This window comes from Silurus aristotelis, assembly GCF_946808225.1.
Source record: "Silurus aristotelis genome assembly, chromosome: 1".
Classification (NCBI taxonomy): Eukaryota; Metazoa; Chordata; class Actinopteri; order Siluriformes; family Siluridae; genus Silurus; species Silurus aristotelis.
In genome coordinates, this window is record NC_139574.1 from 36,087,719 (window position 1) to 36,105,604 (window position 17,886).

The 17,886-nt window shown below is 37.1% G+C and overlaps 3 protein-coding genes and 1 long non-coding RNA gene across 4 annotated transcripts in view; 2 read left to right on the forward strand and 2 right to left on the reverse strand.

Annotated features, from left to right (window-relative positions):
• LOC310725592 overlaps positions 1-10,413 on the forward strand; it is a 118,085-nt gene extending 107,672 nt beyond the window's left edge. Inside the window, exon 4 of the long non-coding RNA XR_014533439.1 lies at positions 10,123-10,413. This is a non-coding gene — a long non-coding RNA (uncharacterized lncRNA). The remainder of the gene's footprint in view (positions 1-10,122) is intronic.
• On the reverse strand, positions 5,102-6,793 carry LOC310733647 (trypsin-like). Its single transcript, XM_083555070.1, has 5 exons — positions 6,696-6,793; positions 6,424-6,583; positions 6,077-6,336; positions 5,720-5,856; positions 5,102-5,570 (listed from the first exon to the last, which is right to left on the reverse strand). The coding sequence occupies exons 1-5, from the start codon at positions 6,733-6,735 to the stop codon at positions 5,421-5,423; spliced, it is 747 nt and encodes a 248-aa protein (XP_083411196.1). The 5' UTR covers positions 6,736-6,793; the 3' UTR covers positions 5,102-5,420.
• Positions 10,414-11,333: 920 nt separating the features above from the next.
• Positions 11,334-13,380, reverse strand: LOC310730758 (trypsin-like; the record flags this gene model as incomplete). Its single annotated transcript, XM_083549889.1, has 6 exons — positions 11,334-11,814; positions 11,987-12,123; positions 12,344-12,603; positions 12,687-12,849; positions 12,984-13,062; positions 13,366-13,380. 6 exons carry the CDS (start codon positions 13,378-13,380, stop codon positions 11,665-11,667), a joined length of 804 nt encoding a protein of 267 aa, XP_083406015.1. The 3' UTR covers positions 11,334-11,664.
• A 2,966-nt stretch (positions 13,381-16,346) lies between these two features.
• On the forward strand, positions 16,347-17,771 carry LOC310726551 (trypsin-like). Its single transcript, XM_083542253.1, has 5 exons — positions 16,347-16,444; positions 16,579-16,738; positions 16,826-17,085; positions 17,312-17,448; positions 17,600-17,771. The coding sequence occupies exons 1-5, from the start codon at positions 16,405-16,407 to the stop codon at positions 17,747-17,749; spliced, it is 747 nt and encodes a 248-aa protein (XP_083398379.1). The 5' UTR covers positions 16,347-16,404; the 3' UTR covers positions 17,750-17,771.
• Positions 17,772-17,886: the final 115 nt, after the last annotated feature.

The following is a 17,886-nucleotide window of genomic DNA, read 5'->3' on the forward strand; positions in this document are numbered from 1 at the left end:
TGCACTGATATAGCCTTTATTTTTAATCACTGTACATATGCTTACATACATATCACATGCTGTACATATGATACATGTTTCACACCTCCAAGCTTCCAGTTTTGTGTACCTGAGCAAGCCCTTAACTCACTACTGCTCATTTAGTAAATGAGATCATTAAGAGTCGCTCGGGATAAACACTTCCAACAGGAAGTGGCTATATCTCGCTATCTTTGTCTCTGTGTCTCTTTTAGTAAATGTCTCTGTCTCACTGTATATGTCTCTCTCTTGCTGTCTCTCTATTTGTTTCTCACTCTTTCTAAAGCTGTGTCTGTGTCTCTTTGTCTTTCCTGCTTATTTACATGTGTAACAAAGTTTTGAGTTTTGAAGTAATGACATTAGTGATCTATGATGAAAGACTTCCATGGTTCAATTCTTACCTCTAGTTTTATATTGAACATTATAAGAAGTTTTTAAAAACAGAACAATGAAAGGTCATTAAAATTGGTTGCTGGCAAATCATGGTATATCAGTGGTGCAGGTGTTGGAGATGTGGTTCTTGTACCTGAGTCACTTCTCATAGACTTCGAGTAACTGAGAGAATGTACAGGAAGGAAATGTTTTGACCCTCTACCATCATGATCTAAGAGAAAACACTGGTCTCCTAACTATAGAAAAGCCAAGAGTCCAATAAGCAAAGGCATGTTTGCCCCTCCTGTGTTGGTGTAATGGTCAGTGAAGTCATCACTGCTATCTGACTCACCTGGTTCGATTCCTACCCCTTAGATTTCCATTAAATTTTTTAAAAAGTTTTTAAAAAGAACCAAAAAAGGTCCTAAAAATCAGGTTCTTGCAGGGTATCCTGTGGCTCAATTGGAAGCGCTTTACCGCTGGGTTGAGAGGTTGCCGGCTCAAATCCCGGCCAGGGCTCAAAGTTAAGAGTGTGGAAGGTTCCGGTGGCTGTAGTAAGGAAGGTGTCAGAAATGGCTGTGTGGAAGGTTGGATGTTGTTTCGGAGGGCATATCCTGAAGCAGAGGGGCAATATCTGAGCATCTGCCCCCCTGGCATCTGAGAAGCTGAAAACATCGGCTTATGAAGCAAAAAAGTATCAACTTAGATTTGCATATATAGGGAAAATTCTGTCAATTTTTTTGAGGGGGTGTTGTTTATCCTTTGTTTCATGCTCCAAAACAAGAAATTCAGACCAGACAGAAACAAAAAAAGCAGGAGTCAAACCCTGAACCCCACCAACAGCAAAATACCAGTCTTAACCCACTGAACCATCAGGAAGGACCGGCTGTGATGGTTGTTTAGAGCAGGTCTATCTTTTCTTTCAAACCATCAACACAAGAATATAATGCTAAAGACAGACATAGGAAGCAAACCCATATCGTGACTAGCAGGGACAATGCAGGATTCAAACCCTGATTCATACCATTAGCAAGGCACCAGCATTAACCCACTGAACCATCAGGAAGGACAAGCTGGGAAGCTTGTTAAGAGCAGGTCTATCTTTTTTTTTAACCCATCAAAACAAGAATATGAAGATGTAGGAATCAGGAATTTAACCTACCTCATGACTAGCAGACAGAAAGCCAGGTTTTAACTCTGACCACCAACATTATCAAAGTACCAGCCTTAACCCACTAAGCCATCAGAAAAACACAGTATGGGAAGCTTGATTAGAGCAGGTCTATCATTCTTTTCAAACCATCAACACAAGAATTTAACGCTAAAGAAAGATGTAGGAAGCGAATACAGATGTAAGTAGCACAAGTTGAACCCACATTGTAAATTACAGGAAGAAATCAGGATTCGAACCATGAGCCCCACCACCAGCAAGATACCAACCTTAACCCATTGAACCATTGGTGAGGACGAGCTAGGAAGCTTATCTAGAGCAGGTCTATCTTTCTTTTCAACCACATTAATAACAAAAATATATCGCTAAAGAAAGATGTAGGAAGCGAATCCTGATCGAGACTGGCAGACAGAAAGCATGATTCGAACCCTCACCCGCACCATAAGCAAGAAACCTGATTTAACGCACTGAACCATCAGGGAAGACCGGCCAGGAAGGTTGTTTAGAGCAGGTCTATCTACCTTTAAACCATCAACACAAGAATATAAAGCTAAAGAAAGTTTTAGGAAGCAGGAACATAACCTACATCGCAAATAGCAGGCAGAAAGCAGGATTCAAACCCTGATCCTCACTATCAGCGAGGCACCAGCCTTAACCCACTGAACCATGGAAGAGATCAGACTGGGACACATGTCTGGGAACATGCTGGGCTGGGCATGTCTGGGATGCAGACTGGGAAGCATGTCTATCTAAGAAAGAAGGGATGTAGGACTGGCTTTGAAACCTAATCACCAGCGTGGACTATATTAAGGAACATGTTCAGGCACAAGCCTTAACCCACTGAGCTACCACAGACGTGCCTTTTTTTGGTGAAGTTATCTTTCATTAAAGACCAGGAAATCAAGAAATTAATCCAACACAGAAAGGACAAAATTGAAATGTTTTTAGAGTGGACAAGGTCCAGAAGTTTTATTTACCAACACAGCAACCAGGAATCAAACTCTCAAACTCATACTCGTGGGGACCCTGACATAAACCCACTAGGCTATCACATCCATCCATCCATCCATCTATCTATCTATCTATCTATCTATCTATCTATCTATCTATCTATCTATCTATCTATCTATCTATCTATCTATCTATCTATCTATCTATCTATCTATCTATCTATCTATCTATCTATCTATCTATCTAATCATGTGAGGTCCAGTTAACAGCTAAAACAGGTAGCAGTAATAACTACTTTTTACTTAAGTACATGTCAGAGCCAAAACTTCTTTACTTTTACTTAAGTAAAAAAGTTTAATCAGTACTTCAACTTTTACCCGAGTATTTTAAAACATGAGTATCTGTACTTCTATTTAAGTAAAGGATGTGTGTACTTTTGCCACCTCTGTTTATTGTCTTTGAGACACATGTATTTTCCTTTTCCTGTTCTGCAACAAACAAGGGTAAATCTCAAAAACACCCAAGAATTGGCCAGTAAATAGTGGAATGTTTTGTGGAGAGATGAGTCCAAATGCGAAATCTGTGGCTCTAACAGAGGAACGTAAGTACAAGCCCAATTCCAAACAAAGTTGGTATACTGTGCATAATGTAAATAAACACAAAGAAGTAATGATGGGCAGAGCTTCACCAATTTGAGAAAGATTGTGTCTACAAATATGTGGAACAATTTCTGAATAATGTTCTTCAACAAAAAGTTACAAGACAGTTTTATGATATCGAATAAAATTGTAATTATAAAGCACACTTAAAATCAATTAAATCTTATTCAAATGAATGCTGAACTTCATGTAAATGTTTAGTAGTCCACCTGATAGTAAAAGGAAATTGTATGAAACTGTAAATCTATCAAAACAAGAGACATCTGTAAACAACTTAATAAATTATGATTTAAAGAGCAAAATATATGTTTGTTATGATGCATAAATTTAATTCACAGCAATTCATTTTTATCTTTATAGCACTTTTCCAATGAACATTGTCTCAAAGCAGCTTTACACAGATAATGTGGTCATAAAAAATTATTAAGATGTTTTTTATAAGTGTAAGTGTAAGTTTGAGTGAGACTGTGGCAAGGAAAAACTCCCTGATATGGCATAAGGAAGAAACCTTGAGAGGAACCAGATTTAAGCGGGAACCCATCCTCGAAAGATCTGCCCCCTGCTATAGTCTGCATTATTTGAGGTACCAACAAATAACCTGAAAATTTTGATTTAAGTAGGCGTGGGGGATCATAATGTTATAGAAGTTTACTCAGATACTGCAGTGCGAGACTGTTAAGTGCTTTATACATCAGTAAAAGTATTTTTCACTTAATGTGAGATTTAATTGGGAGCAGTGTAGACTCATTATAACAGGGGTGATGTGGTCATATTTTCTAGATCCACGAAGGACCCTTGCTGCTGCATTCTGGGCTAACTGAAGCTTATTTATGCACTTACTTGAACACCCAGACAGTAAAGCAAGTAGTCCAATCTTGATGTAACAAAAGCATGAAGTAGTTTTTCTGCATCCTGTAACAACATCATATTTCTAATTTTAGCAATGTTTTTAAGGTGAAATAAGGCGATCCTGGAAATGTTATTCATGTAAGCCTTAAAGGAAAGACTACAGTCAATAATCACACCATGGTCTTTGGCTGCAGTACACACTGAGACAGAAACATCATCCAGAGATGCTACGTAATCCAAAAGTTTACTTCTAGCTGCATGTGGACCTAGTAAAAGTATTTAAGTTGAGCAGAAGGAAATTATCAAGGATCCACAAATGTCCTTTACACAGTCCTTAACATTGTTAAGCTGATCTCTCTCATCTGGTTTTGCTGAAACATACAACTGTGTATCATCAGAATAGCAATGGAAGCTAATGCCCTGTTTACGTATAATTTCACAGAGAGGCAACATATGTAAATAGAAAAGCAGTTAGCCTAAGACAGATCCTTGCAGAACAACAGAGAGTGTGGAGAACTCACCATATACATAAACAAACTGATAATGATTAGTCAAATAAGACAATGATGCATGTTCAACAACAACAACAACAACAACAACAACAACAACAACAACATAGTTCTAATTGTCTTAGCATAATATAACTATCATAATATGATTTGTTTCTATTAATATCAGTGGCTATGTTTGACATGTTGTATTAGGGGTCCCTGCCCCATGTCTCTATCGCCCAAAGGGTCTTTGACCTGAAAAATGTTGAAGACCCCTGGTCTAGACTGCACGCAGGCCTGTTCTGCACCTGGAATCTTCTACTACAAAATCATGCTAATGTAATAGATGCAGTATGCGGTTAGCATTGCCTTCCTCACGTATGTAAGTACAGCATTGATTGCCTAAAGATTATAGCCATCCAATATTGATTTTTGCCCATGTGCCCTATACACAGAGATTTAGCAATTTTATGTTGAGGAACATTATTGTGTAATTGTTCCACAGTCTTTCACAGATGGTGAAGCTCTGCCCAGCTTTACTTCTTTGTTTTCATTTATATTTTACACTGTGTAATAACCATAATTACATCCATTTTTAAATGTGACACCAAATAGTATGGCTTTAATAATTACAGAATACAATCTTGCAGTAAAAGGGCAAAAATAACAAAATACATTGTACAAATATAAGATGTTGTGTATGACTTATATTGTGAATGAGCTTGAACAAACCACATGGCCTTGGCCTGACCAGATTCTGTTTAGAGCTGCTTCTTACACATAATTACTTATTGGCATCATCTGATCACTTATGAACAAGGACATAAAAAAATGTGTGACTTGACTTCAGATTAAAAACAGGAACTCTGATAAAACAAAGTTTCATATTTTAAACTATTATGTTGTCTCCTAGTTGGTAGCCATGATGTTTTTGACCCAGTCAGTGTAGCGGCAGACTTCAGCATAAACTCCAGGTAAGCCAGGGAGCGCACATCCATCACCCCAGGACACAACACCCTTCAGCTGCCCATTGCACACAACAGGACCACCAGAGTCACCCTGGATAAAAGGTAAAAGCAAGGAGTGAATGCAAAATATAATAAACTACAAATGAATAAATATGGAGTGAAGAAAAATATGTATATAATATACAAAAATAGAGCTTTAAAAATGCATCCATTCCTCATGCAGTTCTACTTTGATTTTACCTGGCATGAGTCTTTGCCTCCCTCCAAGTATCCGGCACAAAACATGTTACTAGTGATTTTAGAACCATAGGATGCCTTGCATTTTGCCTCTGAGAGTACAGGCACATTCAGGCACTGTAATACGGATGCATAGATCACTGGAAAAGATGAGAAAATACACAACCAACTTGAGTTTCGATTTTAAGTTTAACTGAAAGCAGCATTGCTTTACCATTATTGTCTATGTACCAACTGCAGCAGAAATGTTTTCAGAATATAATGTAACCTTGGGATTCATCTCTACAGTGCTTCTGTTCCTGATCACACTGTGAATTACTTATAATGTTCCACTTCATATTTATTACTATGTTCCCTTACCTCCAGTGTTGATCTGATTTCCCCATCCAGACACCAGGCACTCCTCACCTGCCGCTACACAAGAGGATGCCAGAGGTATAGGCTGAACATACTGGTTAAAAACTGCAGGCTGGCTCAGTTTGATCAGCATGAAGTCATTGTCAGCTGTGCGGTCATTATATTTGGGATGTGTTATGACTTTCTCAGGCCGAATTCTCTGCTCGGTGCCTTCGTCAACAAACACACGGTGTTCTCCAAGGTGAAGCATAAGTTGATTAACCCTTTGGATGAGATTTTTCAAATATAATAAATGTGGTTTTAATGATTATGTTGCATTATTTTGCATAAACATGCTGTGAGATACTCACGGAACGTAGCAGTGAGCAGCAGACACGGCCCATAAGCTGTTAATTAAGGATGCGCCACACCAGCGCCGTCCGTCAATGGTTAGAAAAATCTGCCAGGGCTGAGAGTGAGGTGTACATTCATAACCCCCGATGATCTTATCATCATCACCTCTGCTGTGGTCTAAATCAAAAACATTAAACAGTTATTAACAATATAATATATTGTACAAATCATTATTCCAGTAACTGACACACACAACAAGTCTCGAGTGAGTAATAAAACATCTACTTACGTACAAACACCAACAACAAAACAGTTACAATGAGCCTCATTGCCACTGGTACAATTACAACAAGAATGAACAAGTCAGACTACAGGATAACTGTGTCTATATATCTTAATATCTATGTGTGATGTCATGGAGCATTGGCCTCAGAACAGCCAGTAAAAAATGAGCAAAATATTCTTGAACTGAAAGCTGCCAACTGTGCAAACTATTTTATCAGTTGAAACTCTTAGAAAACCTGATTATTTTAGGGTGACAGACACAAACTGCTTTATTTAGCCTACTCAAATAAATATACCTAAATATTGGAAAACAATTATTCCTACATGAGTCATGCAGGAAACTTCAAAATGGAAAATGAATTCACCCAGGCTTATGTTTTACCTGTTTATACTCCATTAGTCTAAACATAATGTATTTTTTTGTAATACTAAGACACAATTTTTTAGTAAGTTTAAGTTTTAGTACATTTGTCCAATTTTATCTAAATATCTTTAGGGCAGGGGTCCCTCAATTGAATTCACTCATGTTTTACCTGTTTATACTCCATTACCATTTTTTTAAACGAATGCAGGTTTTATTTAATAAGGTATTCTATGGTATTTTAGTCCTTTGCAGGTTAACTACATTTTAGGAGTTAGGAGGTCATGCATGTGGATATGTAGAAAACGTGACAATCCACACAGACGGTATCTCAGGCTCAGTGTTGATCCTGTATGGGTTAATGACATAAATCCATTAGTGCTCAAAATACATGCACTGTTAATAAACAGGCCAGTGACTAGGTGTACATATTGTTATGCATCTAACTTTTGCTTATATGAAACAAACTGGGTAAAATATTGGTATAAAGATTTACTTTAACCAAACAAATCTATAAATATACAGATGTTAAACTTTATTCTCATTGAAAATGCTCCATAGCATTAGTTACTGCTTTTCACACTCTTAGTATCTGGACAGTGGCTGCATCTGAAATCACTCAAGCTTACACTGAACTGTCATACATAGTGCATGACAGTTCAGTTCACTTTATGGGAAGAAGAAAATGAAAATGAGTGAACAAATTTTTACACTGATGTAAATGGTGAGAATCTGTCGTGGAAATGTGTACCCCTGTATTACATCTGCATTAAATGTTATTTTTTCCTGTTTGGTTCACCATGTAGTTTATTATTTAAAACTACATTACATTACATCATGTTATAATAATAAAAAAAAAAACACACTCATTTTATTTATCTTATTTGTTTGAAAATAGACATTTTGGTTTTGGCAAAACCTTTTTTTCTGAGAAGAAGGTTTTTTTTTTCATGTGTCAGATTATTTCAGAATTGTTCAATTGTTTACAAATTGTTCTCTAATTTTGATCGCCAGTGTATGTGTGTATGTATATATATATATATATATATATATATATATATATATATATATATATATATATAATATATATACACACATACACACACAAAAGAGATTTAATGCACCAGGGCCTGTTCTAGGTAATTATAATAGGGTGGGCTGGTACAAATAATCAGTGGGCAGTTAGTGACACTGCATTGCATTTCAAATTCATTTACTTTGTAGTTTATGATATATTGCACCAATTCCTTGCTTTTACCTTTTATCCAGGGTGACTCCTGTGCTCCTGTTGTGTGCAATGGGCAGCTGAAGGGTGTTGTGTCCTGGGGTGATGGATGTGCACTCCCTGGCCTACCTGGAGTTTATGCTGAAGTCTGCCGCTACACTGACTGGGTCAAAAACATCATGGCTACCAACTAAGAGCCAACATTATACTTTAAAACATTGTTTTATTTGATCTTAATAAATCTGAGTTATTTTTTCATCTAAAGTCGTCACACATTTTCATCTCATTGTGCATAATTGATCAGATGATGCCATTAAGTAATTATGTGTAAGAAGCAGCTCTAAACAGAATCTGGTCAGGCCAAGACCATGTTTGTTCAAGCCCATTTACAATATGAGTCATACACAACATCTTATATTTGTACAATGTATTTTGTTATTTTTGCCTTTTTACTGCATAATTGTATTCTGTAATTATTAAAGTCATAGTATTTGGTGTCACATTTAGAAGTTGATGTAATTCTCCTGTTTATTAAGTAAAATGTACATATTTATTTCTGTCTCTTAATAAAAATGAAAATGCTATGATAATAAAGGTGATTTTAAACCAGATTAAGCAAAGCAGGAGCTTTTTTTAGAAGCAGATGGCCCAATAAAGGGGCACAGCACTATGACATCCCAATACTACTGTATATAATACACTGTCATTATCAGTCACTGTTATTGACCTCCATCTGTAAAAGAAAAGATAACAAAAAGTGATTTAATGGTTTTAAATGTAGTTATTTGTTCAGAGAATACATGCAGTGGGCAAGTAATAATGTAGCTTAGCCATGCTCAGAAGCATTTCTTAGTGCTTACCTCAGTTTACTTTCACATCACCACTGTTTATCAGAATATTAAAAATGCCAGGAGGAATTTGGATAAAACTACAGAGTTCTGGGAGACAGTTCTATGGACTGATGAAACCAAACTGGAACTTTTTGGACATATGGACCAGCGGTATGTCTGGCGTGCAAAAGGTCAGGCTTATGACCAGAAGAATACCATCCCCACGGTCAAGCACAGAGGTGGGTCAATAATGATGAGGGGCTGTTTTTCGGCAAACTGGCAATCTTGATTGTGTACCTGGCATCATGGATTCCCAGAAATACCAGGTCATTTTGAAGAAGAACGTGATGCCTTCTGTTGACAAATTAAACCTTGGTGAATATTGGATCTTCCAGCAAGACAATGATCCCAAGCACACCTCCAAATCAACCAAAGCTTGGTTGGGGAAAAGATGCTGGAGTGTCCTGGAGTGGCCTTCTCAGTCACCAGATTTAAATCCAATTGAAAATCTTTGGTGGGATTTGAAGAAGGCAGTTGCAGCATGGAAGCCGTCAAACAGCACTGAGTTAGGGGCTTTTGCAGGTGAAGAATAATAATACTACACATGCTTATGTGTTACAAGACTTACAATTCTTATTTGAACTTCAAAGTTAAGTCAACTTCTGTTGTCAAAATAACTCAAAATAACTAAATATGTATAAATAAATATTGTTTTTTATCATTTATTTTCATTATCTTTCATCAACATCACTGTATTGTCTATTAAGGTGAGGGGGTTGAATATTTCTGATTGCGAGTGTACTGTATATGTTTGTTATGATGCATAAATTTAATTCACAGCAATTCATTTTTATCTTTATAGCGCTTTTCCAATGAACATTGTCTCAAAGCAGTTTTACACAGATAGATAGATAGATAGATAGATAGATAGATAGATAGATAGATAGATAGATAGATAGATAGATAGATAGATAGATAGATAGATAGATAGATAGATAGATAGATAGATAGATAGATAGATAGATAGATAGATAGATAGATAGATAGAACTTTATTGTCATTGCATAGTACAGGTACACAGCAACGAAATGCAGTTTGGCATCTACCAGAAGTGCAAAATGTAGCAGTCGTGCAAAAGTGCAGATAAATATCTAGCATATTTACAGTGCAGATAACTATCTGGCATATTTACAGCAAGCGGTATATATGAAAGTATATACAGTGAATAAATATAAAGGCTATTTCAGTGCAGAGATGTGTGGACATTCAGAAGTACAGTGAATAAATATAGAGGCGTACAGTAATTAAGAAATGTATAACTCGACCGTGAGAGAGAAAGAGAGAGAGAAAGGGGGGGGGAAGAAATATCAATTATTAAGTATCCTTACTGTTGTATAAAAATGTAGACTAACAAAAGCATAAAGTAGTTTTTCTGCATCCTGTAACAACATCATATTTCTAAGTTTAGCAATATTTTAAAAGTAAAAGAAGGCGATCCTGGTAATGTTATTCACATGTACCTCAAAAGGAAAGACTACATTCAATAATTTACCAAGGTTTTTGGCTGCTGTACACAATGAGACAGAAACACCATCCAGAGATGCTACTTAATCCAAAAGTTTACTTCTAGCATCAACAAACTGAAAATGATCAGTCAAATAAGACAATGATGCATTTACACACAACAACAACATAGTTCTAATTGTCTTAGCATAATATAGCTAGCATAATATGATTTGTTTCTATTAATATTAGTGGATATATTTGACATGTTGTATTAAGGGTCCCTGCCCCATGTCTCTGGTCCCAAAGGCCCAAAGGGTCCTTGTCCTGAAAAAAGTTTGAAGACCCCTGGTCTAGACTGCACGCAATCCTGTTTTGCACCTGGAATCTTCTACTACAAAATCATGCTAATGTAATAGATGCAGTATGCGGTTAGCATTGCCTTCCTCACGTATGTAAGGCCTTCCCTGAAAAAGACGTTTCTGAATGGAAGCATTTGTTGAACCTGTAATAAGTACAGCATTGATGGCCCAAAGATTATATGCATCCAATATTGATTTTTGCCCATGTGCCTTGTACACAGAGATTTAGCAATTTTATGTTGAGGAACATTATTGTATAATTGTTCCACAGTCTTTCATAGATTGGTGAAGCTCTGCCCAGCTTTAGTTCTTTGTTTTTATTTACATTTTACACTGTGTAATAAAGAAGAATTACATCAACTTCTATATGTAACACCAAATACTATGACTTTAATAATCACAGAATACAATCTTGCAGTAAAAGGGCAAAAATAACAAAATACATTGTACAAATATAAGATGTTGTGTATGACTCATATTGTAAATGGGCTTGAACAAACCACATGGCCTTGGCCTGACTAGATTCTGTTTAGAGCTGCTTCTTACACATAATTACTTATTGCCATCATCTAATAAATTATGAACAAGGACATGAAAAAATGTTTGACTTGACTTTAGATAAAAGAAAAGAACTCTTATTTATTAAGATCAAATAAAACAATGTTTTATGTTTTAAAGTATAATGTTGTCTCTTAGTTGGTAGCCATGATGTTTTTGACCCAGTCAGTGTAGCGGCAGACTTCAGCATAAACTTCAGGTAAGCCAGGGAGCGCACATCCATCACCCCAGGACACAACACCCTTCAGCTGCCCATTGCACACAACAGGACCACCAGAGTCACCCTGGATAAAAGGTAACAGCAAGGAGTGAATGCAATATATCATAAACTACAAAGTGGTTCTGGAGTGAAGTAAAAAATTGGAATCTGGAGTGAAGTAAAAAATTTTATATTATAAACAAAAATAGAGCTTTAAAAATACATTCCTTCCACATGCAGTTCTACTGTGATTTTACCTGGCATGAGTCTTTGCCTCCCTCCAAGTATCCGGCACAAAACATGTTACTAGTGATTTTGGAACTATAGGATGCCTTGCATTTTGCCTCTGAGAGTACAGGCACATTCAGGCACTGTAATACGGATGCATAGATCACTGGAAAAGATGAGGAAACACACAATCAACTTGTGTAGCGATTTTAAGCTTAACTGAAAGCAGCATTGCTTTACCATTATTGTCTATGTACCAACTGCAGCAGAAATGTTTTCAGAATGTACTGTAACCTTGGGATTCATCTCTACAGTGCTTCTGTTCCTGATCACACTGTGAATTACTTATAAAGTTCCACTTCATATATATTTCTATGTTCCCTTACCTCCAGTGTTGATCTGATTTCCCCATCCAGACACCAGGCACTCCTCACCTGACGCTACACAAGAGGATGCCAGAGGTATAGGCTGAACATACTGGTTAAAAACTGCAGGCTGGCTCAGTTTGATCAGCATGAAGTCATTGTCAGCTGTGCGGTCATTATATTTGGGATGTGTTATGACTTTCTCAGGCCGAATTCTCTGCTCTGTGCCTTCGTCAACAAACACACGGTGTTCTCCAAGGTGAAGCATAAGTTGATTAACCCTTTGAATGAGATTTTTCAAATGTAATAAATGTATTTTTAATGATTATGTTGCATTATTTTGCATACACATGCTGTGAGATACTCACGAACGTAGCAGTGAGCAGCAGACACGGCCCATAAGCTGTTAATTAAGGATGCGCCACACCAGCGCCGTCCGTCAATGGTTAGAAAAATCTGCCAGGGCTGAGAGTGAGGTGTACATTCATAACCCCCGATGATCTTATCATCATCACCTCTGCTGTGGTCTAAATCAAAAACATTAAACAGTTATTAACAATATAATATATTGTACAAATCCTTATTCCAGTAACTGACACACAAAACAAGATCTACATTATTTCACAACAAGTCTCGAGTGAGTAATAAAACATCTACTTACGTACAAACACCAACAACAAAACAGTTACAATGAGCCTCATTGCCACTGGTACAATTACAACAAGAATGAACAAGTCAGACTACAGGATAACTGTGTCTATATATCTTAATATCTATGTGTGATGTCATGGAGCATTGGCCTCAGAACAGCCAGTAAAAAATGAGCAAAATATTCTTGAACTGAAAGCTGCCAACTGTTCAAACTATTTTATCAGTTGAAACTCTTAGAAAACCTGATTATTTTAGGGTGACAGACACAAACTGCTTTATTTAGCCTACTCAAATGAACATACCTTGGAAAATATTAAAATACAATTATTCCTACATGAGTCATGCAGGAAACTTCAAAAAGGAAAATGAATTCACTCAGGCTTATGTTTTACCTGTTTATACTCCATTACTCTAAACATAATGTATTTTTTTGTAATACTAAGACACAATTTTTTAGTAAGTTTAAGTTTTAGTACATTTGTCCAATTTTATCTAAATATCTTTTGGGCAGGGGTCCCTCAATTGGAGTGACTACCAGTATTATTGTCCCTGCAAGCTTGCATACTTGTTTCTGTGGCGGGTTTCATAGTGTATCTCTTATCATGGTAACTCTTTCATTGTAAAACATCCCTTACCAATTACTACCTAGCCACATCAAATGCAACCTGAATTCAAGCTTGATAGGCTCTGATCCACTCATTCACAGACGCAGCCTCTGGCTCTTGTACCCTGCCCAACAAAACGTCTACTGGGAAATATGGATCTTGACTGACCTAACATTAGAAAGTGGGGAGTTCTCTGCTCCTCTCAGATAGTAGACACGTTTCACAAAAGTTTTCTGTAACAGTCCACTTCAATGCCAAATACTCCAAATTCATTGAACTATTATTAAGCATGTTACATTCTGGAGGGTGGAGACACGGCTAGCAAAGGCTGTTGGCCTGACATTGCATCCTGCTTTTGTGATAATAATGTATAGGTAGCATCCACTTCCAAAATTAAAGGTATAAGCCAAGACGGGAGCAGTAATACATTTGCCCTTTACATGTATTACTTTTATCCAGGGTGACTCTGGTGGTCCTGTTATGTGCAATGGGGAGCTGAAGGATAATCCTGGAGGTCCTGGGGTGATGGATGGGCGCTTCCTGGCTTACCTGGAGTTTATGCTGAAGTCTGCCGCTACACTGAGAGGGTCAATAACATAATTACTACTAAGAGACAACATTACATTTAAAAATATGAAATGATTTATTTGATAAATCTCCATACACTGGGATTTTTTTTAATCTACAGTCACATCACATAATCTTTCATGTCCTTGTTTATTAATTGATCAGATGATGCCAATAAGGCTGGGGGAGTGGTGGTTTCAGCGGTTAAGGCGCTGGGTTGCCGATCGGAAGGTCTGGGGTTCAAGCTCTGGTATCGCCAGGCTGTCACTCTTGGGCCCTTGAGCAAGGCCCTTAACCCTCTATGCTCCGGGGGTCCCTTACGAGGGAAATATCAAGGTCTGTGATGTCGGAGTGACGTGGGGCTGCCTTCCCGTGGGCTCACCACCTGCAGGAGGGACCGTAAGGGACGGTGCTGTGAGGATTGGGCAGCAGTCGAAGGCGGGGGCCTGCTTAGACTGCAGCCCCCGCGACCCAAATTACGGATAAGCGGGAGAAAATGAATGAATGAATGATGCCAATAAGTAATTATGTGTAAGAAGCAGCTCTAAACAGAATCTGGTCAGACCAATGTAATGTGGTTTGTTTAAGCCTATGCACAATATAAGTTGTACAGAACATCATTTATTTCTACAATGTAGTTTGTTTTCTTTGCCTTTTCATTGCAAGATTGTATTCTGTAAATATTAAAATCATAGTAGTTCCAAGTCAGGGTTCACCTGTTTCTTTCTCGTCCCATGTCAGTGAGTGCCACTTACCAATATCACCTTTTAGAGGCAGATGTCCCAATAAAGAGGCAAAGCACTATAACATCCCAGTACTACAGTACTATCGTACTTTTGTAGTGGTGTTCGAATATATGAGTAAACAACATCATTCCCTACACTCCCTACACTCATTTTTACCCACGATGCACTCTGATTATAAACGTATATCCAATGTACACTTGCTAACAAACTCTGTCTCATACTGCAACATGACACACACACAAAAAAACTTCTTCTCAAAAAAAGGTTTTGCCAAAACCAAAATGTTCTGTTTTCAAACAAATAAGATAAATAAAATGAGTGTGTTTTTAAAAAACTTTTTTTTTTTAATTATAACATGATGTAATGTAATGTAGTTTTAAATAATAAACTACATGGTGAACCAAACAGGAAAAAATAACATTTAATGCAGATGTAATACAGGAGTACACATTTCCATGACTCACCATTTACATCAGTGTAAAAATTTGCTCACTCATTTTCATTTTCTTCTTCCCATATAGTGAACTGAACTGTCATGCACTATAAAGGAATTAGTGAATTAGTGTAAGCTTGAGTGATTTCAGATGCAGCCACTGTCCAGATACTAAGAGTGTGAAAAGCAGTAACTAATGCTATGGAGCATTTTCCAATGAGAATAAAGTTTAACATCTGTATATTTATAGATTTGTTTGGTTAAAGTAAATCTTCATACCAAACTTTTACCCAGTTTGTTTCATATAAGCAAAAGTTAGATGCATAACAATATGTACACCTAGTCACTGGCCTGTTGATTAACAGTGCATGTATTTTGAGCACTAATGGATTTATGTCATTAACCCATACAGGATCAACACTGAGCCTGAGATACCGTCTGTGTGGATTGTCACATGTTTTCTACATATCCACATGCATGACCTCCTAACTCCTAAAATGTAGTTAACCTGCAAAGGACTAAAATACCATAGAATACCTTATTAAATAAAACCTGCATTCGTTTAAAAAAATGGTAATGGAGTATAAACAGGTAAAACATGAGTGAATTCAATTGAGGGACCCCTGCCCTAAAGATATTTAGATAAAATTGGACAAATGTACTAAAACTTAAACTTACTAAAAAATTGTGTCTTAGTATTACAAAAAAATACATTATGTTTAGACTAATGGAGTATAAACAGGTAAAACATAAGCCTGGGTGAATTCATTTTCCATTTTGAAGTTTCCTGCATGACTCATGTAGGAATAATTGTTTTCCAATATTTAGGTATATTTATTTGAGTAGGCTAAATAAAGCAGTTTGTGTCTGTCACCCTAAAATAATCAGGTTTTCTAAGAGTTTCAACTGATAAAATAGTTTGCACAGTTGGCAGCTTTCAGTTCAAGAATATTTTGCTCATTTTTTACTGGCTGTTCTGAGGCCAATGCTCCATGACATCACACATAGATATTAAGATATATAGACACAGTTATCCTGTAGTCTGACTTGTTCATTCTTGTTGTAATTGTACCAGTGGCAATGAGGCTCATTGTAACTGTTTTGTTGTTGGTGTTTGTACGTAAGTAAATGTTTTATTACTCACTCGAGACTTGTTGTGAAATAATGTAGATCTTGTTTTGTGTGTCAGTTACTGGAATAATGATTTGTACAATATATTATATTGTTAATAACTGTTTAATGTTTTTGATTTAGACCACAGCAGAGGTGATGATGATAAGATCATCGGGGGTTATGAATGTACACCTCACTCTCAGCCCTGGCAGATTTTTCTAACCATTGACGGACGGCGCTGGTGTGGCGCATCCTTAATTAACAGCTTATGGGCCGTGTCTGCTGCTCACTGCTACGTTCCGTGAGTATCTCACAACATGTGTATGCAAAATAATGCAACATAATCATTAAAAATACATTTATTACATTTGAAAAATCTCATCCAAAGGGTTAATCAACTTATGCTTCACCTTGGAGAACACCGTGTGTTTGTTGACGAAGACACAGAGCAGAGAATTCGGCCTGAGAAAGTCATAACACATCCCAAATATAATGACCGCACAGCTGACAATGACTTCATGCTGATCAAACTGAGCCAGCCTGCAGTTTTTAACCAGTATGTTCAGCCTATACCTCTGGCATCCTCTTGTGTAGCGTCAGGTGAGGAGTGCCTGGTGTCTGGATGGGGAAATCAGATCAACACTGGAGGTAAGGGAACATAGAAATAAATATGAAGTGGAACTTTATAAGTAATTCACAGTGTGATCAGGAACAGAAGCACTGTAGAGATGAATACAAGATTATAGTAGATTCTGTAAACTTTGTTGACTTTTCTGCTGCAGTTGGTACATAGACAATAATGGTAAAGCAGTGCTGCTTTCAGTTATACTTGAAATCACAACAAGCTAATTATGTATTTTCTCATCTTTTCCAGTGATCTATGCATCCGTATTACAGTGCCTGAATGTGCCTGTACTCTCAGAGGCAAAATGCAAGGCGTCCTATGGCTCCAAAATCACTAGTAACATGTTTTGTGCCGGATACTTGGAGGGAGGCAAAGACTCATGCCAGGTAAAATCACAGTAGAACTGCATGAGGAATGGATGCATTTGAAAAGCTCTATTTTTGTTTATAATATAACAATTTGTACTTCACTCCAGATTCATTCACTTTGCAGTTTATTATATTTTGCATTCACTCCTTGCTTTTACCTTTTATCCAGGGTGACTCTGGTGGTCCTGTTGTGTGCAATGGGCAGCTGAAGGGTGTTGTGTCCTGGGGTGATGGATGTGCGCTCCCTGGCTTACCTGGAGTTTATGCTGAAGTCTGCCGCTACACTGACTGGGTCAAAAACATCATGGCTACCAACTAAGAGACAACATTATAGTTTTAAACACGAATATATGTTTAATTTGATTAATTCGATTTTTTTAAACTACACTCATGCGACACATTCTTTAATGTCCTTGATTATTAATTGATCAGATGATGCCAGTAAGTAATTATGTG

Coding starts and splice junctions, on each gene's coding strand:
- LOC310733647 (XM_083555070.1), bottom strand. CDS start 6,735: ATGAGGCTCATTGTAACTGTTTTGTTGTTGGTGTTTGTAC. Junction 6,337..6,423: donor GCTGCTCACTGCTACGTTCC/GTGAGTATCTCA, acceptor TCTCATCCAAAG/GGTTAATCAACTTATGCTTC. Junction 5,571..5,719: donor GAGGCAAAGACTCATGCCAG/GTAAAATCAAAG, acceptor CCTTTTATCCAG/GGTGACTCTGGTGGTCCTGT.
- LOC310726551 (XM_083542253.1), top strand. CDS start 16,405: ATGAGGCTCATTGTAACTGTTTTGTTGTTGGTGTTTGTAC. Junction 16,445..16,578: donor TTTGTTGTTGGTGTTTGTAC/GTAAGTAAATGT, acceptor TTTTTGATTTAG/ACCACAGCAGAGGTGATGAT. Junction 16,739..16,825: donor GCTGCTCACTGCTACGTTCC/GTGAGTATCTCA, acceptor TCTCATCCAAAG/GGTTAATCAACTTATGCTTC.